This window comes from Simochromis diagramma, unplaced genomic scaffold (genome assembly GCF_900408965.1).
Source record: "Simochromis diagramma unplaced genomic scaffold, fSimDia1.1 OVJJ01000510.1, whole genome shotgun sequence".
NCBI classification, from domain to species: Eukaryota; Metazoa; Chordata; class Actinopteri; order Cichliformes; family Cichlidae; genus Simochromis; species Simochromis diagramma.
This window is the reverse complement of record NW_024387326.1, coordinates 2727951-2755935: the sequence shown is the minus strand read 5'-3', so window position 1 is coordinate 2755935 and position 27985 is coordinate 2727951. Positions and strand designations below refer to the sequence as shown.

The following is a 27985-nucleotide window of genomic DNA, read 5'->3' as shown; positions in this document are numbered from 1 at the left end:
GTGAAATGAAACGATAGACGTTTTTATATCGTCATCCGATATATATCGTTATACAGGGTACAACCTTCATGAAAGTAGCATTTATAGCTGCCACCAAATCTAGTTTGAGATTATGTTTTTGAGGGATTTTTTTTTTTTAGCATTTTGTGTGTACATCTAATGGTAAAGGTAGACTAATAGGATACATTAGCTATGGCTGTAGCATTTGTAATCTGGTGCTTGGGCCTAGCACAACTGTTTCAGTTTTGCACAGTTGATCCAGGAGGACGATATTTCGTCCCACTGTATATTGTTGAGCTGGCTATAAAACTATATTCGACTTGCACCGATGTCATGTCTCATGTTCCCTAAAAAGAGGTTTTGGATAGTAAGGCACTGATTATGGTTCCCGTTTGCAAGTTCACACTGACTGATGTCAATTTTGTCATCAGACGGCGACTATGAGGGTCTGTGAGTATGCCTGAAGATTTTTATTACTATTATTATTTTTTTATTTTTAAACAGACCACATAGAGTTGTTCTTGAAGTATACATGACAATACAGCAACTGCACATAAACCCAGACAGTGGACTTTAACTAACATAACAGAGAAGACCACTCAAATGTTGTCTCTCATTGTTGTCGGGGAGAATTTCATGCTTTCAAATTTCACCACTTCACCTGCTATACCAGTGCTGGTGTGAAGATTTCGCCTGAGCGGTGACACCTACAGTTCAGCAAAATACTGCTGCAGGTAGTCACCCCATCTACATTGGTGTAAAAGGTACGAAGCTGTGGCAATGTCGCAGTTTGTGTGCAAATGCGACCAACACGACAACCATAAATGGGCATTTCTACTTCAGCTTCTTTCATGAGTTAACCTTGAGCACTCCACATGTTTAATGGGCAAATAAATGGCAGACCTGAACAGGATCAAAAATTCTCCTGTTAAGCTTTTGAACTGTCCTCATTTTCAGGCACTGTTTCGAGACACCCATTAATGCGTTTCTATAGGGTATAAACAGTATTACACACAACATAAAACCATTCAACAGCACCATAAACTGAGAAAACACATTCAAAGAACACCCGTTTATTTTCCATGCTTTCAAAATCCAAAGATCTTTATGATGTAGTATTTATTGCAGGGCTATTATAATATACTTTAGTGCAATTGAATATGAAATGTGTGTCTAAAGGTGCCACACTGACCTGTTAAGATGCTTCAGTTTCTTTGGTGGCAACAGCTTCCAATTCCGAATCTATGAAAGAGAGGAGAGATAAGAAAAGCCTAATCACTTGCACGCCATAGCCATAAAATAAAACCCCCAGCGACTGATAAAATCTAACCTGGATATGTGTGCTGTGTGTGTTACAATTTGTTTATTATCAGTAAAGCAACAGCTTGTAAAGCAGGTCTGCGTCAGCCCTGAAAATGCAAACATTATTCAATTAAAGCCACAAACTTCAAACGACTATTTGGCACTAATCATATGAAAAGCATTTCAACTAGCTGATGTGGAAATGCAGGTCGAGCTGCATAACAAGGCGATGCATGGCCAGCCCCCCTCCCTCCGCCGCTCCACGAAGCTGGGGCCCCACTGGAGAACGTGTGAAAAAAGACAAACACACAAATTGTGTGTGGGTGTGCGCGCGCCTGTAGGTCAAAGTTGCACCTCGGGTCCTGATCGGCCATTATCTCAGCTGTTGCCCGACTTGCAGCTTAACCAACATGGCTTCTCTCGAGCCTGGTATTTTTCCAGTGCAACTCAAAACAACATCCCCGGCAGGGCATCAGATCACAGTCGACTCAGTTAAATCATAAAATGCTACTGTGCTGTTTGCAATCTCGTCGTCGCAGTTGTAAAGCAAGGGGAATACGACTGCAAAACCAGCAGAGCTCAGGTCTACACTGGATTAGCTAACCAGCTGCTTTTGTCTGTCCACCGACAGAGGGGGTTAAAGGTTCCGATTGTAGCACAACTTTGCAGGTTTACCATTCCCCCCACAATGTCAAATCAAAATTATTTATAACCATCCAGTTTCGGTTAATTTAGGTCACGGAGAAACCTGTACAGAATATGCAAGTTCCTAAAATGTAAAACAACCCGTCCCGGTTACCGACGAGTAACCTGCGTCGTCAGATTAGCTCAGGTGCTAAAGCTAACGCTACGAAGCGGCTAGTTAACTTACACGGTCGTATTTCACATGCAGCAATTATGGAAAAGCTTTTGTAACAAACAGAAATAGTCCAGAAGCAATACCATAGAACCAAATGCTTACGCACAGCTGGCAAACTAGGGTTAATAAGTGCTACTAGTAGTTAGCGTTAGCACAAGGTTAAGCCGCCTAAAAAGGCAAATTTTTGCCTGAAAGATTCTACGAAATGTTTTAGCCATCTACAGGCAAACATCAGCATTTATTTTTTTCCGTCGACGTTTTTACAAATTCAGCAAAATCGAGTCCCAAACGCCAGGAGTTAGAAAAGCTACCCCAGCTTAATCATTGCTAACTAAACAACAGCGTTTGCTCAACTTATCTCCACCAGCCGCCGTCGCTCTCCTCACTACCTACGCTAGCTCGACACAAACAAACGGTCGTCTGAGCACGAAAACAGCACAAAAACATCCGTACCTCATTGAAGTATAAAGTGCAACAGAGTGGAAAGGAAAGCCGACTGTAAGGCTAAAGAAATTCAACGCGTTTGCAGCATCTACGAGGGGAGGCATTCATCCTGCGTGTTCGCCATTTTCTTCACTCGCCGCTGGCTGGCTAACCTTCTTTCGCTCGGGTCTCTGGTTTCCCCGTCGCTCTCTCACTCGCTCTCTCACTCGCTCTGCGCACACACACATCTCACCGTGTGTGTGTGTTTCTGGAGGAGGGGCAGGAAACCCATTCACCACTTCCTCTGACTGAGAAGCCAAAACACAGTCAGATTGAGCTGATACAAAAAGAAACTCCGGTGTAAAAAGTATGCAAATGGTAACCAGGCCACGATAAGCGATGAATTCCCCGCAAATAAAACATCCAGCGAGAAATCTTGGCACACGCACCACATATGCAAAGTGTAAAGTGTAGGATTTATTTTGCTTGACTGATTAATTTATTCTAAATTTAGGATTCATGGAGATATACATGTGATTATAAAGACACCGACTATTAAAGGTTATCCAGACAGGGAACAATAAAAAAGAAGAAGAAAAAAAATCAAAGTTTAGCAGTAAAATTTTGAAACTATTCGGAAGGCACAGCAGATTCCTGGCTACTACTTGCTTGCATTTCGTGACATTTAAACTATTAAATGTCACGAAATGCTACTTTTGAAAGGTTCAAATTATGTTTTAAAGATTTTGAGGAAGATTTCTGACACCTGTGCTTGTTTTTGCCCCAAAGTTATCAAGTTATTTCTTTGTTAATTTCTCACACTGACCCTTAATTTCTTTTAGTAGATAATCATCTGGAATCAGAGCATCTTTGGCACTCATATAATAAATGGCTTAATTATTAATATGCGCATTAGCCTAACATCATCTTTTTAAGATATGAGACAAGCTGCGTTTTGTTTTAATGTAACGCCAGACCAAAACCTGTAATTCCACGAAAGCTCACACAAGATAGGCCAGCTTAGAAACCTAATGCTCTACGTGTTTCCTTGTAGCTGTAAGCAGAATAGAAAGTGAAAATATCTATCGACCAGACAAAATAAAGAATGTGGAGAATCTCAGTATCTCTTTCTCTCTCCGTGTTTTCTCTTTGGTATTCAAGAAAACAACAAAGAAACAGGAAGAAAAAAAAAGGGGGGGGTGGTGGTGGCGGAAAGAGTGGAGAGAGATGGCCAAACTGCAGAGAAACAAATACAGTGTGGAATCTGCCAACGCTTCACCATGAAACAAAAGCGGCCGCTGCACGCGAGAGACCAGCAGCGCGTGCGTGCAAAGCAATGACCATTGACCCACCGATGGCAAAAACAAGCCCCAGCCTTGTGCACAGATTACTGCCCTTATCTGTGTGTGTTTCACTCCGAGGCAGAGTGAGAGGCAGAGTTCGCCTACCGCCAAGTAATGATTTTTATCAAAGACAACAAGATTAGATTATACTACATATAAACACTGGGTAAGCTCTGAACACTGGGCGGTGGGCTGTTGCCAAAGAACTACCCAAGCCTGGGCTATTCGATGAATTCCTGCTACTGATGCTGTAGTACTACTGTAATTCTACTGCTACTGACTGTCTGTAGAACTATTAAACATCTTACAAAATACCACTCACTTTCACAGTTGATTAATCTCTAATTTCTAGTTGAAGATTTCAGAAAACATTTTTTAACCACGAGTTCCTTTTAACTTCACATGTGTTTCGTTTTGTTTTTTGTCCTGCCTTCTTCTCCTCACCTCCAACTGATCACAGAAAATTGGCTAGAGGGTTCTTCCTGTTAAAAGGGAGTTTTTCCTTCCTGCTGTTGCCAAATGCTTGCTCAGAGGGGGTCGTTTGATTGCTGCTGCTGCTGTTATTTGATGCTATATAAACACAACTGAATTCAAGTGAATTAACAAGTTTTCACAGAGCGAATGCAAGCTTGATAGCATGTTTCTATTTTAGTAGCTGGAAATTTGGGAGACTACAGGATGTAGTGACATTAAAGCTGGGGCATTTTGACTCATGCATGCAAACAAAGCACAGAAATCACAGGCCTATCAGGCCCTGTAATGTCATGCTTTTTTTCTTTATTTTAAGCAAATACAGTCATATTGAAAGTTTTGGCAGTGAACAGCGACAGTGAAACTGCGCCTAAAACTGTATGTCAGCGTTTGGTGAGGAAAACTTCTTTCTTGTTTTCCTTCATAAACGCCTCTGTTTCTAACCTTCAAATTAGGCCGAACGTGGCCGAGCCAGTTAAAAGAAACTAGGTCAAACTAATGTTTGGGACAAACATTCATGACATTAAGCTGGTAAGCCAGGGAGAGTCATAAGATGAACAAAGTGAGATTTAACAAAAAAAGCAAATAAAGACTGAATAAAATAACGTAACTCGATGCTGATCAGATATGTGTCAGTGAAAAGAGTTTTATTTTATGTCCAAATCATAAGAAGTACTGCATTAAAATAGCCAAAAAAATAGCTTTTGTGTTAATAAATGATGACGCTATAATTTTAACACGCAGCTAAGGGTGTGCTTGTGTGTTTGAACAGTTTCAAAGAGGCATTGAAGTCACCTTGACAGACAGAGCAGTGTATACAGAGAGGCCGAGGTTTAATCATTCACACACACAAGTTCAAATGCAGGAAACAGACCCTATTGGCTTGGGTAAACAACGCCAGCTTTGATAAAGTTATGCAATTCTGTACAAGTTTATATGCAATCCTCAAAATCTGCTCATATACATGGATATGTTATACGTTTTTGGGGGGGCATGGGGGTTATAACAGATTCTAAGTTGCTCAGTTTGCCTTTTTAGGGGATTTAACTCGGCCACATCCAGACTGAGCGCACACGCACACCAGTCAGAGTGATCAATTGCAGCTGCAGGAGTGAGGGAGCTTGCACAAACGGGGAGACCATTGTTCTGTAGAGAAAGGATGGGGCAAAGAAAATTGGACTGAAATGTGAATGTGTGGGAGGAAGAGGGAAAGTGAGCAGGGAGAAGCAGGGGGACGTAAAGTTCGCGAGGAGAGGAGGGAGAGATTATGTGGTGGGGGTGAGAGTGCGCGCGAGAGAGCCAGACTGACAGACAGAAGAAGGTCAGAAAAGAGATTTGCATGTCAAGTAGTAATAGGCTTGTCCCGAGTACAGCCGTGTATACTGCTAAGCTGCAGTGCTCATAGTGCTATAGTGTGTGCATGTAGACATGCAGGAGATTATTACTACAGCCTAAACTAGCTGTCACTATTACAATCACATTTGTATTTCAGTCTGACGATCCTGTTTCTGAAGCTTGTGTTTGTTTTATTGTTTAAAAAAAAAAAAAAAAAAAAAAATTATATATATATATATATATATATATATATATATATATATATATATATATATATATATATATATATATATATATATATATATATATATATATATATATATATACATACATACAGATATATCAGCTGGGGGAAATTGTATTTACTGATAGAAAAGACTATTTTTGTACAGCTTACAAATTAGCTGTACTGGAAACTGTGTTTTCACTCTGAGTGCAGCAGGAGTTGAAACTACAGTAGCTACAATGTGAATGATGACAGAAAACCACCTTGACATCTTTGACATATTGCACTGACACTTCTCTTTTATTATTATTATTTTTTTTAATTAGAATTATCTAAGCTGAAATAAATCCAAAGTAAAATACTGGAGTGACTGGAAGAACTGAATACAGATTTTTAAAAAAGAAGAAGTCCAGTTTCAAAACTTTTAAGTCTGGCGTGGGACCTTTGATTCATGTCCTTACAGGCCTCTCTCTTTCTACCTTGATCTCTGAACTGTGAGCTGATTGCATAGAGCTGCCAGAATAAAGTGTTCAAAAAAATCTGATTTTTGCTTCATCCAATGTAAGGCTTTCTGTCTATTACTCATCGCTCTCTGTCTCGGCTCTCCTGCAGGGTACCAGCTCTGAAATGGATTTGTTGAGGCTAAAATTACACCTGGTCTTCAACCAATTACCTGAACATTCATCCTCCCCTTCAAGCTCTCAGAGCGCTCACGCAGACATGCAAACACACACACACACACACACACACACACACACACACACACACACACACACACACACACACACACACACACACACACACACACACACACACACATCACAACGATCTGAATACCAACCTAACCCATCAACTGTTTTGCCGCTTCACACAGATGACTTTCATTTACCCTTGCAGACTTTTGCATGCACAACACACAAGACACAGGTTATTGTGCAATATATAAAAGCAGGTACTTCTACATTATTTCCAGGTGATCTTTCCATTTTTGTCCCAACAATCCATCACCAGGCCCTAAATATGCAGATAGTCCTGATAAGTGTGCTGGATGACAGTATAAAACATTCAAATGTATCCCATTTATTTAAATTCCCCCTCATTTATATTCATATCACTGATCCAAAGCTGGCCTCTGTCCTTTACTGCCGCAGGAACTCATGCAGATCAGTGGTCACAGGAAATAGTGATTGACTCGTCTTATTGTCATTCATCTGGTGTACATGCTTTTTGTGCAGAGAGAGGGGACACAGGACCGAGATACAAACACTGTTGTAAACTTTGCCATATACATCTGCACACACATACAAAGTCCAGGGCTCTTGAACTTTGCGGACCTTTTATACGCACACGAAAAAACTTAAAAAACAGACTGAAAGCAAGGGAAACACAAAAGCATTGTATGGCCTGTTTACTGTTTACAACCTGCCCTATGTCTATAAATCACTCAGTCCCACTCAAGTAGATAAAGACAAAGACACCACTACACTGTATTTACCTGTTAATGAGGTTAAGTGTCATTTTATAAGTCATGTCACAGCTGAGCTGAATAAAAGGTTAATCATTTTTGTATTTTGTTAAAAATAAGTGTTCCCCAAATGGTTGCCAAGTAGTTGCAGGCTTGTCATCTTCTATGCAAACTACAGAGAACTCCGGCATCCCATATTTAATTTATAATTTCAGCATACTTTAAAACAGCATAATGTCTAACTATCAATATTAAGTCAGTAATGCTTTACAAAATTTACACTGTAGTAAAACTGATGCAGAAAGTGAAGCTGGTGCGTGCTTTACATACCTGGATGTTTTGCAAAATTTATGAGAGCCTTGTTCCTCTTAAAATAAATTCTATAATCTCCTTACTTTAGCAGTTACTTCTAAAATTAGAGACGTTCCCATTGTCCTTAGGCTTCAGTCAACAGGCTAAGGCTCAGTCAGCAGGAACTAGTAAAAACCTCCTGGTTAGCAACTGTAGGGCAACCACTGGTTGCTAGAGAAAAATAAGTGTTCCCCAAATGGTTGCCAAGTGGTTGCAGGCTGTCATCTTCTATGCAGACTACAGAGAACTCTGGCATCCCGATAGTGAGCAAAGCAATCATAACAAGGTTTCTGGTGCTCCACTCACTCTTGTGAGAGAGTTCAAAGAGTGACAGACTGCAACCTCTTGCAACCACTTGCCAGTTGGTCAGCCAATGCACATGGAAGCTGTCAGGGGGTCGCCAACCAGTCCCTAAGCTTATGCGACTGAGGTCTTAGATGTTTAATGCCAATTATGACATGGTATCATGGAATCAGACCAAACTAGGATAATTATGGTTTATTTTCAGGTTTAAGAAAGCTTATTGGGAATGTGATAGCACCGATGTTGTGAACATGCAGCTTAAACCACTGATGTTCTTACAAGGTTCACAGAGAATACATGCTTAGATCAATATCTAAAATTTGTATTAGAGTTCTTGAAAGTACAGAACTTATAGATTTAAACTACAGATACAAACCTATGAGTTCCTACTAACCCCATCATTCTGCTACTCTTACAGAACATCAAAGGACGATCGCAGAGATTCATTCATTAACAAACACATTCACTTTAACCATCATCTATCATGCACTGGGCTCAGTATCTCACCCAAGCGCATTTTGACATTGATTGGTAGACGACCCGCTCCAACTCCCGAGCCACAGCTGCATGAAAACAAAGGCGCAGTGAAATGAATGTCAATGGCTGAGATATATTATGTTATTAATGAACAGTCAATTCTCCTAGCGAACACCTTGTATAGTGGAGAAACTGGCTGGTGTCAAGAGCTGAGCAGCTTTGATGAAACCTCGATGTGAATGATGAGTGTGGTGCTCCTGGTCAGCAATGGTGAACGCTTATCCTGCATTTTAGATACCTCAGAAGTTGGATGTCGGAACTGGGGAGTAATATCACTCCCAAGTTTGATGTGTTGTAATAGTAAGTGAGAAAAGCTAGAAAAATCAGGATTTGTTTTGTTTCTTAGCAAAGATTAGCTTGCTGCATGACTAGCAATACAGCATAACTGGGGGGTGGGTTTGCTACAGCACATTCATAGATACAGCCTGGTCAGTCCTCTGCATTTGGCTTATTTAGTGAGTTACAAGTACCCAAAAGTGGCAGTACAGACTAAAAGGTTTACAGTTTTACTACTGTTTACCTTCAGTGCCACCATCTTAGATTTTTAACTTGATAGAGCTGCTCCCACAAACCAAGGAAATCCGAGCTGAGGGAACATTCCACATTTAAATTCTGATTGAGAAATTCCAACTTCCGTCTTAATCTGGAAACTGCCAGTATTCCTTTTATGCCTAGTACAAAACTCCTCCTTTAACACCCCCTTGCTTCTCTGCTGTCGACTTTAACACTGAAAATTTAACAATTTTTGTTTTTACAGAAAAGGAAACAAAGGAACTTTTAATCAATTGCTAAAAAGAGTTGGATGGGTTAAATGCAAGGAGTTGGCTAGTCATGTAAAGTCATTGTTTAGTTCCTCTATTAGGGCACGATTCAGTGTGTGGCATGCAGGTTAAGCTGAAAACCATTGTCACGGATAGAGTCACTGCTGGTCTTTTGTTAATGCTGACAGAGAGAAAACGAGTCTGTGAAACTGCACTTCAAAGTGTGAATGACAAAGAGGAGAATGATGTGATGGGAGGGGGGGGAAGTGACAGACGTAGTAGATAAAGGCGAGGGGGGGGGGGGAACAAGAGAGCTGCAAAGAGCTCATTATGAGAGTAAATGATTTTAACTCTTTGAACACTGTTAGAGAAAGCTAATCCAACTCTGCTCTTTATTATGCACTGCTCTGTTGGAGAATGTAACCTCGTGGACCCTACAAAACCATAAAGCCCTCAACAACGATTTTTTAAGCTCTAAAAGTCCCCAGAATAAAGAAATGTTTTCACTGTGATGATTGGCATCTACGCACACTCCTCCAACCCCCATTCAGGGCCAGTCCAAGCAGTCCGAAGTGTGTGTGTGTGTGTGTGTGTGTGTGTGTGTGTGTGTGTGTGTGTGTGTGTGTGTGGGCTCAGAATATTCCAGCGCATGGTGAGGGAGGGGGAGGGGTCTGTGTGCACACTGTCCTGGCACGCTGCCAGTCTCTCGGTCTCTCATTACCACTGTGCATATGTGTGTGTGTGCGAGTGTGTGTGTATAAGTGTGTATGTGTGTGTTTAAGTGTGCAACGGGAGCCTGTCAGCGTGACGGGCATTACCATGGCAACACCAGAGCAGGTTCCAGATGCAGTGCATCATATTTCTGCAGGACGGTGCACAAGCATACGCACACGCGCACTCCCATTAAATTGGCAGACCTTTGGTTAGCCATGCAGATTAGTTTTATCGTGATGGACCAACTCATTTAAATATTCATTCCTCCTTTTATTCTCTTCGCTCTGAGACGGATGGTCGGCCGCCAGGATCCGGTGATCAGCACTGACCCACACAGACGCACAGTGCAGGTGATCTTTTACTTAGAAACCCTTGTCTTGGGGGAACCTCTACGACCCAAATTCCACCCAAAAAGTCGGGATGCTGTTTAAAATGTAAATTGAGCTGAGATATTGTAATATTTTAAGAAAAAAGAAATATGCTGAGTTTGAATTTGATGGCTGGAACATGCATGTCTTAAAAAAAATTGTTTTCCACTGTGTAGCATCCTCTACTCTTAACAATAGCATGTAAACATCTGGGAACTGAGGAGACCAGCTGCTGGACTTTTCAGAGGATTGTTGTCCCATCTTTGTCTGCATGATGCTCCAAATGTTTTCTGTTGGTAAGGTCTGGAGTGCTGGCAGGCCAGTTCGGCACCTGGACTCTTCCACTGCAAAGCCATGCTGCTGTTATAGCTGCCGTCTACAGTTTAGCATCATCTTGCTGAAATATGCAAGATGCCATCTTGATGGAAGCATATGTTGCTCTAAAACCTGTATAAACCTTTCAGCGTCCATCTGCCGGTTGCCTGGTCCAAAGGCACTAATGTACCCCCAAAGCATCAGAGATGAAGGCTTTTAGACTGAGTGACTCAGATTGATGTTTTTTTCTCCAAAAATAATTTCTAATTTCTAATCCTCTGACCACAGAACAGTTTTCCACTTTGGCTCAGTGCATTTTAAATGAGCTTTGGCTCATTTAAAATGAGCCACGATGAGCACACGATGACGGATCGTGTTCACATATGGCTTCTTCTTCTTTGCATGATAGAGCTGTAAACTGCATTTGTGTCTGGCACAGTGAACTGTGTTCACAGACAATGATTTCTGGAAGTGATTTCCATGTTTTTTTTAATGCAGTACTGTCTGTGGGCTCAAAGATAGAGGTTTTTGGCTTTGTCCCTTGCACACAGAGATTTCTCCAGATTCTCTGAATCTTTTATCCTGTAATGTTGATAATGAGATATTCATAGTCTTCACTTTTTTTTGTCTTGAGGAACATTATTCAGAAATTATTCCACAATTTGTATACACTTTTTTTTCCAGATTGGTGAACCTCTGCCTCTCTAAGATGCTCTTTGGTACACCCAGTCACGTTACTGATCTGTTGCCAATTAACTCCTCCAGCTTTTCCTTTAAGTATCAGCCTTTTGTTACCCCCGATCCAACTTTTTTAGACCATTTTTAAAAAAAAAAGATCATACTTCTCATGAAATAGTAAAATATCTCAGTTCAAATATCTGATCCGTTCACTGTGTTCCATCACAACTGAGTTTGTATTTACATGTCAGCTTAGCAGTTTGGCAGCTGTTTATTATTTGCTTCCTGGCAAAGCGTTAGAGGAGAGGAAAGACAAAGCTCATAGCTGCCTGTTAAACATGAAGTTGTCAGCGGTCTAAGCAAAAAGAACTAAACTGGACTAAAGATTAAACAAAGTATTAGCAGCAGAACTTCAGAGCTTCTGTTAGATATACTTTTTACTCCAGAGAGAGCAGGCCAGTTATTTCCCCTTACCAACTCCTGGCTACAGCTTCTTATTTATTGTACCGACACGGTATTGACCTTTTCCCTCAAACTCTCAGAAAAAAATAATGTCCTTCATGAATCACTCTATGGAGGATTGTTATTTTAAACTTAACCGAGAAGAGGCTTGTGGGTTTACTGGTTTGAAAGTGAAATGACTCATCCATGAGAAACTGCTTTGATTAAGTAAAAAAAAATAAATAAATACAGTGTGGTTGTAATGAACAATATCTCCCATTTCATTCCAGCCTTTTCTTTTCATTCTTCGTCAGTTCACCTCGTCCTATTTTACCCCCTTTCCTCCATCTTGAGTAGCCTTACAACAAAACCTCATTTTTCACATTATTAATCCTCCACACTGTGAAGGCCCCTGTGTGTGTGTGTGTGTGTGTGTGTGTGTGTGTGTGTGTGTGTGTGTGTGTGTGTGTGTGTGTGACAATAAAAGTTTGTGTGTAGAAGAGGAGGGAGGATATGTAGAAGTTTGAATCATTGAGTGTGTGTGTGTGTGTGTGTGTGTGTGTGTGTGTGTGTGTGTGTGTGTGTGTGTGTGAGACCTGACAGTAATTCTATGCCACTATGAATAAGTCATGCAGACAGAAACTCTACACACACACACACACACACACACACTCAAAGTGAGAAAGATCTCTGATGAAGATTTACAGGTATTTTTTCTGGGTGTTGTTTATCTTCTCAAAATGACTAATTAAAAGACTTATTAGTATCTATATTTAGATCATTGTTGGTCTGACAGTTGAAATGATTAGCCCTGTGAGTGTACAGGTAAAACATGATTCTAAGCAATTAGAAAAAGACAGAGGAAACAGACTAACGCAGACACAGCAAATATACTTTGTGCATAAGGCTTGTGGATATACAGGGTTTTCTATAATCTAATGTCAGATCTAACATAATTGTTACAAATCATTTTGAAATAATTTGGCTTAAAAAAGAAAAAAGACAAAAAAGGTTACATTGTAATAATGTAACCATGATTAACGTTCTCAGGTTGTGAAATGAAGAATGGATTAATTCTTAGCACAAACAACGTTTATCCACGTTCTGAAACAACGCTCCAGAAGCACAACACTGAACTAGTGCAGTATCTTCTAAACGTGTAAGATCACCTAAACAAGCAAGCAGTTCACTGAAATAGTTTCATCCTCCATAAATTTACTCTTTAGTCTTGCTGCAAGTAGGGATGGGTACCGGTATCGGTTCTGACATAAACGGTAGTAACCAGACTGAAAAACAGCGCACATTTCGGTGCTTTTTTTTTTTTTTTCCTGAGATGTCATACACTTTGGATTCTAGCCAATCATTTTACCTTTGCAAGCGTAGTAGGCGGGCCCAGGTATGTACGTTCTTTTAGAGCAGAGCTACAGATTAAAAATGCCCAAGGCGAAGCGGTCAAAAGTCTGGCTGTACTTCACAGCAAAAGATGCAAACTCAGCAGCCTGCAACAAGTGCTTTAAGATGATACTGTGCAAAGGAGGTAACTCCTCGAATCTGATTAAAAACACCTGGTGACCTCACACCGAGCACATCTACTGCGGGTGGGTTGCCTGTTATCAGTCCCAGAGTTAGCAACATGAACCCAAAGAGGAGAGTCCTGGCCCCTAGCCCTGCCAGTGTAGCAGAAATGATGACGGATGATGATGGCAGCAGCAGCCGTTCTTCTCTGCATGAGTAGCTTAATGTTGTTCGTGTGTAATTTACATTGAGTACGCTAACCATGTTATTATATTAATGCATGTAAGGTGAACTAGCAAACACCGTCGTAGTTACATGCGGCTGTCTTCTTGTTTGATGGCAGGTACTCCCTTCACCCTGGCCAAAAAGGCTAAAATGCCCAAAGAAAAAGAGGGAAACAGCTAAACATGAGAGGTTTTTGGACATAGTTTGTGTTTTTTCCATTGATTAAGCACTGCTTCCAGCCAAGAGTGATACCATATATGCCCTATAGCTGCAGAAAAGGCTAACATTGTTATCTTTTTACAAAAAACAGCTGAACATGAGAGGTTTTTGGACAAAGTTTGTGTTCTTGATTCTTTAAGCACAGGTTCGAGCACCGTTTAAGCACCGGCACAGTTTCAAAAGTACCGGTTTGGTACTGGTATCGGATAAAACCTAAACGATACCCATCCCTAGCTGTAAGAAGGAAACATCGCAGCACATGGTGAGCAGTATCTAAAATGCACCCACTTTATTAGGTACAGATCGTTAGTACTGAACCCATTTTTTCCTTCAGAACTGCATTAATTCTTTGTCTCATAGCGTTCCTCTGAGATTTTGATGATCGCATCGCACAACTGCTAGATTTGTTGGCTGCACATCCATGATTTAAATCTCCTGCTCCTCCACATCCCAAAGGTGCTCTATTGGATTGAGTTTTGGCGACTGTCGAGGCCACTCGTACACATCACTTACCGTCACTCTGTAACGTGTTTGAGTTTTGTGACGTGCTGTGCTATCCTGTTAGAAGCAGCTATTAGAAGATGGGTACACTGTAGTCATAAAGTCATAATCATACATTTGAACTCACTCACTTGCTACTAAGGGACCCAAAGTGTGCCAAGAAAATATTCCCCACACCACTACACCGATAGATCCATGCTGACCATATCGTCTTAACGTCACAGCAGAAATTGAGACTCATCAGACCAGGTGAAATTTTTCTAACCTTCTATTGTCCAATTTTGATGACCCCATGCAAACAGTTTTCACTTTCTGTGTGGTCTTCTGCTGCTGTAGCCGGTCAGTTGTGTGTTCAGAGATGCTCTTCTGCATACCTTGATTGTAATAAGTGATTATTTGAGTTGCTTTTGTTTTCCTCTGACCTCTGCAAACACTACAAACACTAATTTTAACCTCATGTCGTCTGTTAGCAGGTTCACGCACAGGCTTGGGCTCAGTTTGAGCCCGAAGAATCTACAGTCACGACCCCCCAATTTATGATTAACTGTAATGCTGATGAAGAACAGAAGCGAGCAGAGAGCGTGCTTTAATGACTTCCATGAATTTTGGTCTGACACATTTGTGTGCTTGTTTATTATTATTTTTAAATATAAAAAGCACATGAAGATGAGAACTTCCACAGTAAGCTAAAATTAGTCACCAGGTTGACGACAGAGAGGTTTCTGTCAGTCAGGCTCAAGATGGAGCGTTCCCGAGGAGCTGACTGAGGCCTCCACCTGACTGGTTGGTAAAGAAACTGTGTAGGAGGTGTTGTGACACTGAACCTGAGACCTGTCAGAGATTTGTGTTTATTTATGAATCAGTAAACATTTCTGTGAATGTGAACCCTGAGCTGTGAGAATCGGAATTTATAATAGGACGTTATATTAAAGGTATTCATGCTTTACACGAATAATGTTGATATAAACCGAGACCTGACTGGCAGATATGTACATTGAGTAGAAAGCTTTCTGACGTGTGTGCGTCTATGTGTGTGTTTCTTTTTCCATCTTGGCAGCTTTCTGGCTTGATGCCAAACGGCAGTTGGTAATTTCACCAGAAACAAAAGACCAGAAATGACAGTCGAGAGTGAGACAGAGGCAAAAAAGAAAAAACAGTGCATGAGGAAGGGAGAATAACAGGGGGAAGGGACTGTGCGGGTTTCACATCTCAGTGAGCACAGAGGACAAAATGAGTGCAGATTAGAAATGGAGACTGAAAGCGACCGAAAATAAGACACGGAGGAGAGAGGGTGAGATGAAGGTGAGGGTTTGTTAAGTTTACAATTTAAGCTGCTGAACTGAAAGAGGAGAAGAAGAGGGAGTTATTCATTTTCACTTGCGCTTGGAAATGCTACAAAAAGCACACTGATTCATGTAAGATTAATGAGCTGTTAAATTTCAGCATCGCTTTGAGGTAGCTGTGTTTGCTATAAAGAAAAAAAAGAAATGGCCCTGACCATGGTGCCCACTCAAGTGCTACGTGATTCTGAGCAAAATATCCTGAACTGGCATAAAAGAGGTGTGGGTGTGACCGTTGTAGTCGTCTGTCTCTTTGTGAAGGAGTGTCGACCTGTTCGGGGTGCCTCTCGCTCATCATCTGCGAGGAAAGGCTGGAACGGTAAACAACATAAAGGCCTCAAATACAGTGACAGCCCAGAGCGGCCCATCATCTGTATATACTAAAACATCAGACACAGATCAATGTACTAATCGACTAATCACGGCATGTGGCCTGAACACTGGATCCTTGTGAAAACCTCATTCGCAAAGTGGACACGTCCCTTTGGATGTGTCACTTCTCACGTCTGTATATTTTGCTTCCAAGGATCCAGAAATTCTTGTGATTGTTTTTAAGGCTTTCTGAAGGTCTTTTAAAGGTTTTCGTTGGACATTGACTGCTCCTTGTACTTGATCATTTTCAGAAACTTTTGTTTCTTAGGTTGCTCAACATGGACCTATGACTCATTCGGGCATGAAAAAGGCACCTAACTCAGAGGCTGCACCAGTGCCATGTGTTTACACATAACAGATAACTTAGCAAAGAAACTATTCTGAATTGTATTGTAAATTGTAAAATTGTAATTTATGCACTTTGTTACTGGCAGCCTGTTGTGAAATCATATAATTGGTTCCCATATTTGTAGTTGAATTATTTTTAAAAACCCAAAGATGACAGTTTGACAGGCATAAAAATTGCATTTTTGCACCAACAAAGTGAATCCCATACAGCTGTTAGCCGAACATTTGGTCACTCCGGAGGTCAACATCCAGAAAGCAGAAGATCTATGGAGGAGAGGCACACTTGCGCTTTTATTCCACTATTACCTACTCAGCTCGACTTGACTTGGTTTCAGTCATTTTCTATTACAATTAAGTATAACTTACTGTGCAAGGGATCATTATAGACCTCATGGGTGAAAGTGTGGCCACATGTTTGTGATACAAACACAAGACTACAATGGAGGACGTTGTGGGGGATTGCATACCTGCTGCTCACTCTATGGCTTTTTGTCAGTCTCGGGAGGACTGTTGGGTTTTGTGTAGGTTTCATAAAAGGGGGGGTTGATTTTTCATGAAGGAGATGCTCTCATGACTCATCGAGTGACGCCACTGATTGGCCAATCAGTGGCATGCAGTCTGTTAATGTCACATTTTCGGAACAAATTTTCAGATTGCTTGGAATCCCGGCTGAGGAGTTACTTAAAAGAAAAACCTAATGGAAAACCCTTAAAAACTGAGTTGAATTGAGCCGACCCGAGTAGCTACTAGTGAAAAAGGCCAATAGTGTCAGCAAAGACTAACCTCAACCATGAACTGCTCCTTGCAGTGGTATGACCTTCGCTTCAAGGTCACATACAAGGTCAACAGTGGCATGGTGCTGGGCTCATGGTCTGCGCATTGGTTATGCTGTACACCAACTCTGACCGAGTTGCCCTGACAGCTTAGTTTAAGGTAGATTAATGCACATTAGATATGCGCTGCCTCCCAGTGTTATTCCAGCCAAGGACAAAATAGGTCAGGAAAATAGTATAAACTGCTATATTATATTATAAAAGAAAATATTCCTGTTGAATACAAACACACCAAAAATGTTTAAAAAAACAAAACAATGTCCTCTGTGCATGTGTGTGTGTGAGAGAGAGAAAGCACATGATTGTGTGTGTGTGTGTGTGTGTGTGTGTGTGTGAGAGAGAGAGAGAGAGAAAGCACATGATTGTGTGTGTGTCATAATGTTTTTGGACCATCTTTATTCTGATGACAACACGGCATGCCAATTTACATAATTCCCACAACCTCCCTACTTCATCCCCTCCGCAAGATAATGAGGTGTTGCCATGGACATACAAATTAAACAGAGTGCTGCACACTCACCCAATCAGGAGTACAGAGGAATGTACACATCAAACATACACACACACACATTACACTCAGGGGAAGAGCCTTTCATACTGGGTGATTTTTTTTCAAGTGCATACACACACACACACACACACACACACACACACACACACACACACACACACACACACTAGCACCTAAAAATGGATGACAAGGTAGAACTCACAACACAAACTTCGGAGACTAGCCTGAACCTCTTCTATCTCTCTAAAATCAGGAAGGAGGACACGTTGTACCTCAAAACTTGTGTATGTGGGAAAGAGCAGCCTGAGCAAAGAGTTGTGCTCTGTAAGAGAACACACTGCCCCTCTCTCACTCTCTCACACTCACACAAACACACACAACCATAAATAAGGTGTCTAGACAGCACAGTTGTCAGTCTGCCCTCTGGTGTGTTGAACATACAAATCACCAACATGACAAAAGACGGGGGGGGGGGGGGTTAATACATATGCATGATGTGTGCACTCCTTCAGGAAAGACTGATTCATCCGATTACCTCGCCTTGCTGGGCCTCTCTCACACACACACACACCCACCCACCTAAAGGTATTTAAACAGTCACCTACTATTTTCAACTCTCTTCCTCTTCCTTTCACGTGCACTTTTCAAACCATATTCTGCCTTTAAAAGAGTGCAAGCAGCGATCAACATCGGTGGCTATTCTAAACTTTTAGGTCAATATGCTCAAGAAGTTGTTCCTGTGTGCTTGGAAAAAGAAATGTACATTTAAGCATTCAATAAAAGCTCCAAAGCAACTGATATCTTAACCATGAGGAGATATCATTTTGCATTAACTTTTTGATTCATCCACTGAGCATCTACTGGTTCTAGTTTGTTATAATAAAACAAATTCAGCATTTCCACTCCTCATCACTGAGCTGTGAATATTCGAAGGCATCCTGAGAGCAAAACAGAAGAATTTTCATTAATTAAACCACGATATTCAATCATTTTAAAGCAGCTTCAGTAACTCTGCATATCTGGGCTCAGTTTTCTGCATTTCTGTTTATATCAAAGCCCATGAACACATGACGTTAAGTAGCATTAACACAACAGGGGTGGGAAAATAGTTCCAGTTTGCAAGTGTACCATGAATAAAAAAGCTCTTTCACAAAGCAAACTTGTGCAACTTTGAAAAACTTCAGCAGGTATTTATTACTGATGGGATGAAGCATGCAAAACAACATGTATTCTACATGCACTGCTCACATAGTCACACACTCTTGAATCAAAAGTGAGACCTTTGCACTGAAGAGGTGGGATTTAAATCTCTTATTTAACTCAACAGGGCAACACCAGCTCTCGGCCAAGGGACCCACACACACACACACACACACACACACACACACACACACACACACACACACACACACACACACACACACACACACACACAGAGTCTGGGTAGCCTGAGACTCTCATTGTTATTCTGCACACAGCTCTGGTCACAGATGGGGCCAGGCAGGAACGCAGACACACAAACACACACAAACACTTGCGCAAGCACAGCGAGGCACAGGACACATTATAAATGACAAATAGCATACAGGCTTTACTCACAGAAATGTGCATGTACGCATAATTGCACACGGTGTTACGCACAATTGCATTCCCCTACTGACGGCAAAATATCTGCCTTCATTAAACAGACAGAGGAAGGCACGACTAACCGCTAAAAATAGAAAGTACAGACACATCAATTGAGAACTTTTAATGAACCTGCCCTGACAGCCACATGTGTATTTTTGATTTATGCTTAACCTTTCACCACCATAAATCCACGTGAAGGACAAGAGGGTCATCTGAGTGATAGTTGTTTTGGGGGTTTTTAAGCTGCAACTCTCCACTAGAGGCGATCAAACATGATGCCAGCGACTGGAAAAAGCACAGCTTCACCGACAGGAAAGTCCTGTAATAGCTGAAAGAAACCCTCTGTGCTCCTATCTTCTGGAGGCCAGTTGATCAGCGGCAAACTGTGAGGAGTCAAAGGGCCCACTCACTGTCTGTGTGTGTGTTTGTGTGATAATGAGCCTGAGTCCTTGTGCAAAGGCACAGAATTGCTGACAGTTTTTTGGAGCAGCTGACCAACCTCTCACCCCCCAGATATCATCGGTGTTTCCTCCACAATGCTCCACTTATTCCTTTCTTTCTCGTACAAAGTTCACTTAACAGCAAACCGCTTATGAATGATGTGCTTTCTTCTTGATTACGTGATCACGCACAGTAGATTAGAGCAGCTTGAGAGTTTCTGCTACTTTAAACACAGTACCATAATGCTTTGGTTTTGTTGTTTTCCTTTACTCTGGAAGGGACTAACAGACTGTATGATTGATATAAACAACATACATATTTATCTCTGCCAGACTTTTCAGATTAGATCCTGCACTATATTGTCAAAAATATCAGCCTTTACAAACATATGACCTTGAGTGAGATCACATTCTTAATCTATAGAGGTTATTATGATGTCGCCACAGCGGATGCAGATATGAGTTCCACAAGGTTTAAGAGTGTTTATGGGAATTTTTGACCAGAAGCACATTTGTGAGGTCAGACACTGATGTTGGATGAGAAACCCTGGGTCTCCAGTCTAATTCATCCCAAAGATGTTCTGTTGGGTTGAGGTCAGGAGTCTGTGCAGGCCAGTCAAGTTCTTCCACACCAAACTTGCTCATTCATGTCTTTATGGACTGTGCAGGAAGGGACCATCCCCAAACTGTTTACACAAAGTTAGGACCATGAAATTGTCTAAAACGTCTTGGTATGCTAAATGGTAAATGGCCTGTATTTATATAGCGCTTTTCTAGTCCCTAAGGACCCCAAAGCGCTTTACACAACCAGTCATCCACCCATTCACACACACATTCACACACTGGTGATGGCAAGCTACATTGTAGCCACAGCCACCCTCTGACCACCACCAGTAGGCAACGGGTGAAGTGTCTTGCCCAAGGACACAACGACCGAGACTGTCCAAGCCGGGGCTCGAGCCGGCAAACTTCCGATTACAAGGCGAACTCCCAACTCTTGAGCCGTGATCACCCCACGGCTGAAGCAAGACCAAAGTCCGTCGAGACCAAGACAAGACCAAGACCACATAAAAGTGGTCTCGAGACCAAGACCGGTCTCGAGACATCCAACTCTAACACCATAATCGTCCCTCCACCAAACCTTACACTTGGTGGAGTACCGTTCTCCTGGCAAACCCTGACTCGTCCATCAGATTGCCAGATGGAGAAGTGCGATTCTTCAATTCAGAGAACACGTCTCCACTGCTCTACAGTCCAGTGGCAGCATGCTTTACATCACTGCATCCAATGCAAAGTATCCGATGCTTTGCATTGCCCTTGATGATGTAAGGCTTGGATGCAGCTGCTCAACCATGGAAACCCATTCCATGAAGCTCTCTACATACTTTTCTTGAGCTAATTTGAAGGTCACATGAAGTGTGAGGGCACTATGCCTCAGGCGAGGCACATAGTGCTAAGCATCCGATGACCTCGCTACATGGCCTACCTGTCACAGTCTGCGCTGGCAGACCGTGTGGAAAGAGGAGGAAAAATATAATTTAACAAAAGGTGAACCGTTTATTTTTGGCTGGGAAACATGCACAAAACAAAAGGCAGATGCACACTAAGGCAAAGCTAACTAGAACTAAACTGGGAGAAACTAAATCCTAAACACATGAGACAAAGAACATAAAACCTTGAACATGATAAAACCTGAACATAAAAAACCTTGAAACATGGAGGCATGGAAACATAACATGAACTCAAAAGACAAACTGACAAAGAATAAATGAAAACTCACAGACTATATAGAGACAAGAGGTAATCAGGGGAAGTGTAAACACACAGGGAAATAGCTGATACAAATGAAGATGACGCCACAGGGAAGCAAAATTAAACACAATGAACATGGAACATGAGACTGTCAAAATAAAACAGGAAGGTCGAGGACTAAGACACACAGACTTGACATGGTGATAGTTAAGGAGAGGATGAGACGGGAACACGGAAGAGAGGGGGCGAGAACAAGAGGGACACGATGGGAGAGAAAGGGAGACAAAGAAATCACTGAGACACACAAAGGGCGAGAGAGACTTAAACACAGGGGACTTGACAGACTCGCACACTGAATACACGACACCCTAACCCACGTAATGGGGAAGACACAGACGTGGGAGGAACCTAGACAGACAAGAACTAAATAAGGAAACAGAACTCAATATCAACAGAACTCACTGAAGCCTAAACTATACAAACAACACAAAGAACATCATAATACAAAAAGGCATGAAACTCAAAATGCTGGGTCAAAAGACTCAGTCCATGACACTACCACTTAAAAGCCCTTCCACTTTGTTATAGAGCTCCTGAGAGCGACCCATTCATTCACTGACGTTTGCAGAAGCAGTCTGCATGCCTAGGTGCATGAGTTTATACACCTGTAGCCATGGAAGTGATTTGAACACCTGAATTCAATTATTTATTACTTTCGGCATTATAGTTTATAAAACCTATACGTTTATGCATTGTCCTTCAGGGTGACAACAATAGCCCATCACCCATTTACAGCTGAGAGGTAAAAAAAACACTTATTTGTATGAGCCGCTTGCCTGTATCAGGAATATCCCACACTCTTACTCCGTGTTTGCCCCATCCAACCTTGAAAGATAGGAAACTTGCTTCCTCACGCCTTAAAAAACCCCATCTGTAGGTCAACATGATGTCCTTGTTGTCTTACCAAAGTGCACAAAATATTTATAATCTGTGTACCACTTCTGTATAAGATACATGCCATGTATTTATTAAATAAAAGTCACTTTTTTTTAAGTTAAAACTGACCTTTTTCCTCATTGTTAGTCACATATAGACGAGTTCAATGACAATGTTCAAATTAAACATGGCAAGTGTTTCAAATAATGACGAATCCCACAGGTCTTTTCTACTTGGAGGTATCCTTGAAGTTAATGACTTATATTTCTAATATGATCCACAAAAACACACAGCATGAAGCAAAGGAGTCAGTTTTGTCTGTAGGTTTGATTAACTGTCTGTGTGCTGCAGTAATGATGTTTAATTCAAATATTATGTTAAATAAATGTTGTGTTATCGGGCCACAAGTTGTACTGAAAGGAGGTGTTTTGTTGTTTAGGAGTGTGGTTTGTTTTATGTTTCTTATGATGTTGGAAGCTACTTTTGCTCGTGTTTGGTCTGTTGTTGACCCCTTGGTTCAGCCTCTGCTGTAGAGAACAAAGAAGTTATGCATTCAAAGTTGCAGTGATGCGTAAAAAACAATTTTTTTTTACATCTTTGATTATTTTTTGGTGCGTCTTCCTCTTTGCGCTGAACTCCACTGAAGTTCCCTTTTCTGCTTAAGCTGACATTTCAACCAATAAGCATTCTTCCTGCACAGTGTCATCGCTGTGGGTCTACACACTGTTAGTTTTTTGGATTCTTCGAAATCTCTCTGCAAAGATGAAGACTTATCCAAAGTCTGTTTTAAAGGTAGGGTGGCTATAAAAGCTTGGTTTCCCACATGTAAAGGACCTATGATGGAAGTTATGGAGTTGCAAATGAGCACAACTTAGCAGGGATACATTCAGAGATGTATCCTTTCTAGTTGGCACAGTGGCTGCAATTTTGTGTTACTGCCTTCCATAAATATAGAGATTATTTATGAGGCTTAAAACGATATTAACACTAAAATAAAACTCGACAAAGACACTGAACATTTTGCTTGGCAGTTCATTTAAAATAGCAAATTCCAGGAAAATCCTCACACTGCAGAGGCAATGAAGTATTACGAGAATTATAACATCACGCTGACTGCAAAGAGTGAATGTTTCACTTTTTTGCTTCATCTTCGCTTCGCTTTGTTTCTAAAAACTATTTATTTGCATTTCTCTGCTTAGTAAGGACTCGGTCTTAATTACATGAAAGTGTAGGCTGGCAGTGGGTCCTCTGCTCAATAGGCACATCCGTGTAACGCCACAAACAAGTGTTTACAGCTGCCGATGAACCAAAACAAGCCAATCTGTATACACCAACACACACACGGGTACGCACAGCCTGGTCTTCATCCGGCAGTGCTGGCACAGCGCCCTGAGACGTCGGCACTCATCGCGGGCACAAAGGAGGGCAGGAAGCGCAGACGAAAGACAGAAAGAAACAAAGAAAAACAGCCAAAACAAAAAGAAAAGAAGCGCAGCAGACGGCGGGACGACGGAGAACTCAAGACTGCTGAGAAATAAATGTGAAAAAAAAAAAGCGTACCTCGGCTCTGATCCACGCCACGCTGGGAGAGGAGGAGCAGGATGTTGCTCTTGATTGCTACAGGGTCCACCTGTCTGTCTGTCTGTCCGTCCTTCTGCCTGCCTGGAGCGTTGTCTGTGTGTCTGCCTGGCATCAGCACCTCTCTGTGTGTCTCATGTCTCATTTTTTATAAGCCTTTATGCGCCGGTCACTTTCCTTTTTTCCTTACATCTTAGTCTGCCACCCACTTTTTTGCTGCGTCTGTGTGAATCCTTGTGCGTCTGTCTTTTTGTCTCTCTCACCATGCTGCTCTGTTTTTGTCTTTCTCGCTGTCTGATGTGTCTCTCTGTGCATATGTCAGTGCGTCTGCTTTCTTCATGCACAGATGCAGTCTCACACCCCCCATTTTTGCAGACAAACATGCACATTTTATATTTGGCGGTTAAAAAAAAAGATGCACTGAAGTTTGAGGGTTAATAAATGCAAACGCAGATGTTGCACACATGACAGCAGCCACCTTGGAGGTCATGCAGCGGCACACAACAAGCCAACAGAAGAGGACGTCTTCTCTTATGAAAGTATTTCAGATTATCGACCGTCCTCGGGTGTCCTTGCACGCCTCCATCAGAAGCTTGGACTCAAGCCAAGTCGGGCACCCCCCACCCACACCCACACGATCTCCACTGTTCAATCCCAGCATGCCTTGGCACAACACTGGGTGATTACTCTCACAGCGGTAAAACAGAAGAGATGGAAAGAAAGACAGAGAGCCTGGATCTCTGCCATGTCTTTCCTTGTAGTGAGCTAATGAAGCAAGAAATGCTTGGATAGACTTCAACCATCAACACACACACATACGGTGAGCACAACAGCCCTCGCCAGCATAGACATCATGCATATTGAGCATGTCTTTCATATTTGTTCTAACAAGAAAACCCAACATGGCGGACAACCACCAACCTGTCCAAACAGCGACTTCGTTAGCATGCCTTTGTTCTCCATAAAACTGTGTTTGGCTCCTGCTTTGATTCAAGTGCTTTTTAAAGGGAGGGTTGTTGTGCAACTAGGAAGTAAAGTTGGGGGGAAAAATAGTATTTGTTGTGTTCAGTGTGAGTATCTTTACCTGGTAATGTAGGCAAAGTAGACCGATGAGTGGAGGGGAAGCGAGTCTCTGGTCAGCTGGCTGAGAGGTTGGCTACTTGGAACTGGAGCGGGGTGAAGACAACATGTAATGGTGCAAAGACAAAGAGAGTGTCCTGTTCCAGGGATAATTCAATCCACATCTCAGATTTAATAGCAAATGATGATTCATCGTGACAGCCTTGATAAATGTTTTCAGAACTCTGCTGAAGTCCTGAGTCACCCTTCAAATGAACAGTAGGTTTAGTGATTTATTAAAACGTGCAGAAATCACATTTAAATATAGTATATAAGAAAAAAACAGAGTTTGGTACGACCACCTTTATTCTTCAACACAACCTGAGCTCTCTTAGTCAACCTTCTTCTAATTTTTTAAAGTAGTCTTCAGGAATTTAGGTTAAATAAATGAGTGAAAAATGAGCCATTGTCCAAAGAAAAACTTTCAGAAAGCTGGAGAACTATTGCTCAAGACTGCACTTAAAAAAATAAGAAAGTCTGGCTCCTTAGAAACTAAATATAAGGAAATAAGAGGTGGCTCAAGAGTTCTGCACGGTACCGCACAAGTGCAGAGCAACTATTTGATTTTCAGATAACGTTACAAGCACTAGAACATTCGGACAGAGGTGCCAGGTTGCACACCAAAGAGAAAGACATCTGGAAAACATGTTACACTCACATTTAAAGAACTGTTTGAAGGACATGCACAAATGCTTTACTTAACCAGGAGGAGTCGCTCTTGAGAAGACTGCCCTGGACGGAGACCAGCAGGGCAATTTTTTTCCCTGCGTTTTAATAACTTGCTCGTAACTTTTCATTTTCTGCATAAGTATTGCAGATAATGCTCCACACAACCGTCAGCAATTAGCACAAATCTTTCTGACCTAAATGCACATTGGCCAACCTTTCTTAGACTGTAGCTCAGGGGTGTCAAATATACAGCCTGGGAGCCAGAACATGCCCAACAATTTGTCTAACCCGACCCATGTGACCCATTGTAATGTATGAAACATTTCAACAGGAGGGGAAATGTCTGAGCATTTCTAACTGAGACTAGTTGTTTGAATCATTAAGACATGAAATACCAGATGTCTAGTTACAAAAGATCTACATGTGAAATGTTTGTACCTTTCAAATGTGGTTTGATGGTCAATTAATTCAATTCACTTAGATTTTTAAAAAAGTTGATTCAAAATTTACTTGAAATATATCCACCACCTGTTTTCTTACTCGATCACTGAACAAGAAATAATGCTTTTATTTGTCTGGCAAATTTTTAAGGTAATATGAGACGGGATTGTGTTTTTTTTATTTTGCAGAAGTTGTTAAGTTGATACAACCCCCTTTAAACATTATTACTTGTACAAAATAGGTTGTATGTGGCCCAAGAACTAAAACAATGTTTTCCACCCCTGAGCTAGAGAAAACAAACAAGTCACCTTAATACCTCTACAACTTAATGAGTTGCATAAATATGAGCCTTTAAATTTCATTTGTGTTGAAAAAAGAGCCACCATGCTCCACTAGTTTCTAGTTTTGCAACAGTCTAAGCCCTGGATCTGACAGTGGTAGTGCTACACTGACTGATATGACAAAATAAGGACAGACCAACTTCCCTCAAACTCTTAACTAAAAAAAGGAAGAAAACAGAGTCTCCTGTACTAGCAGATAATTAAAGAGAAATATGGCTGTCTACATACAGCTGTTCTTAAGGCTCCAATGTGACCGACTCACTTTTAAACAGCTAAACAATCTCCAAGCAAAAATAACAGACCACCAAAGCTCTGTACAGATTCTTTGCTTTGACAGATTCACTAAGTTAATTCACAGGGACTGTTTAAGCGGAGAATTTAAACCATAAATCAACCTACCTGCCCTGTGCTCCAGCCTTAAGTCACCTGACTGCCTTTAGCGGCTGAAATGATGGATGCTCAACATACACAGCTCGCCAGAGGTAATAAAAGGAATAATAACAATATATTAAATAGACACGTTTGACTGTGATGGAAGAGAAAACTTTATTTAGAATATTTTAAAGTAAGGACGAGTAATATCAGTTTGGCTATTTTAGCATGCTAGCGTGCTCACAGTGATAGTAACAGCCTAGCCTCTTGTGTTAGCAGCCAAGGCCGCAGGGTGGAAACGTTAACTAGGACTGAGTATATTAGAGAACTGGGGATACAATACAGATAGTTAAACAAATACAATATACTTTTCATGTTTGAACAATATAATTATGTGCATTGTACTAACATGATAGTATATGAAAGTTAGTATGAAAGTTAGAACAATAAACTTTTCACGTTATAACGTGATATACTTCTATTTTTCTTTTGCCTGGGTGGCAGCTCTGCGCTTGCGTAAAAATATTGATATAGAAGCGCAGTATGTACTGAATTGTCTGTGTTTTTTTAATAGCCTATGCACATTTAAACGACAGAAGTTGACCCAAAGTGCACAATAACACTCCAGGTCTCCGACAAATCTATTTTCAAAATACACAAAAAGCTGAAAAGTGTGTTTTGTTGTATTATTAATTCTATTGTTGTGTAAAGTATAAATCACAATCATTTCATGGTCATTAAAATGTGTTTAGAAGTGATGACTATTCATCATCTCATAAATCATGACACACTGTTCTTCCCTTCATAAGCTGCCTTTATGGGTTAAAAGAAACAATAACAATATTGGCATCAGCAATATTGGCCTTATATTTAATTGGTATGTGATCAATGCCAAAACTTAAAGTATTGCCCAGCACCATCACCGTATAGGTCTATAAAAACATTAAGCATT

General features: G+C 41.2%; 1 protein-coding gene across 1 annotated transcript in view; it reads right to left on the bottom strand.

Moving 5' to 3' along the window:
* LOC120717750 (trinucleotide repeat-containing gene 6A protein-like) overlaps positions 1-24206 on the bottom strand; it is a 58017-nt gene extending 33811 nt beyond the window's left edge. Inside the window, exon 1 of the mRNA XM_040005970.1 lies at positions 24074-24206. Coding sequence (XP_039861904.1) covers positions 24074-24206 — 133 coding nt within the window. The remainder of the gene's footprint in view (positions 1-24073) is intronic.
* Between the last annotated feature and the right edge of the window lie 3779 nt (positions 24207-27985).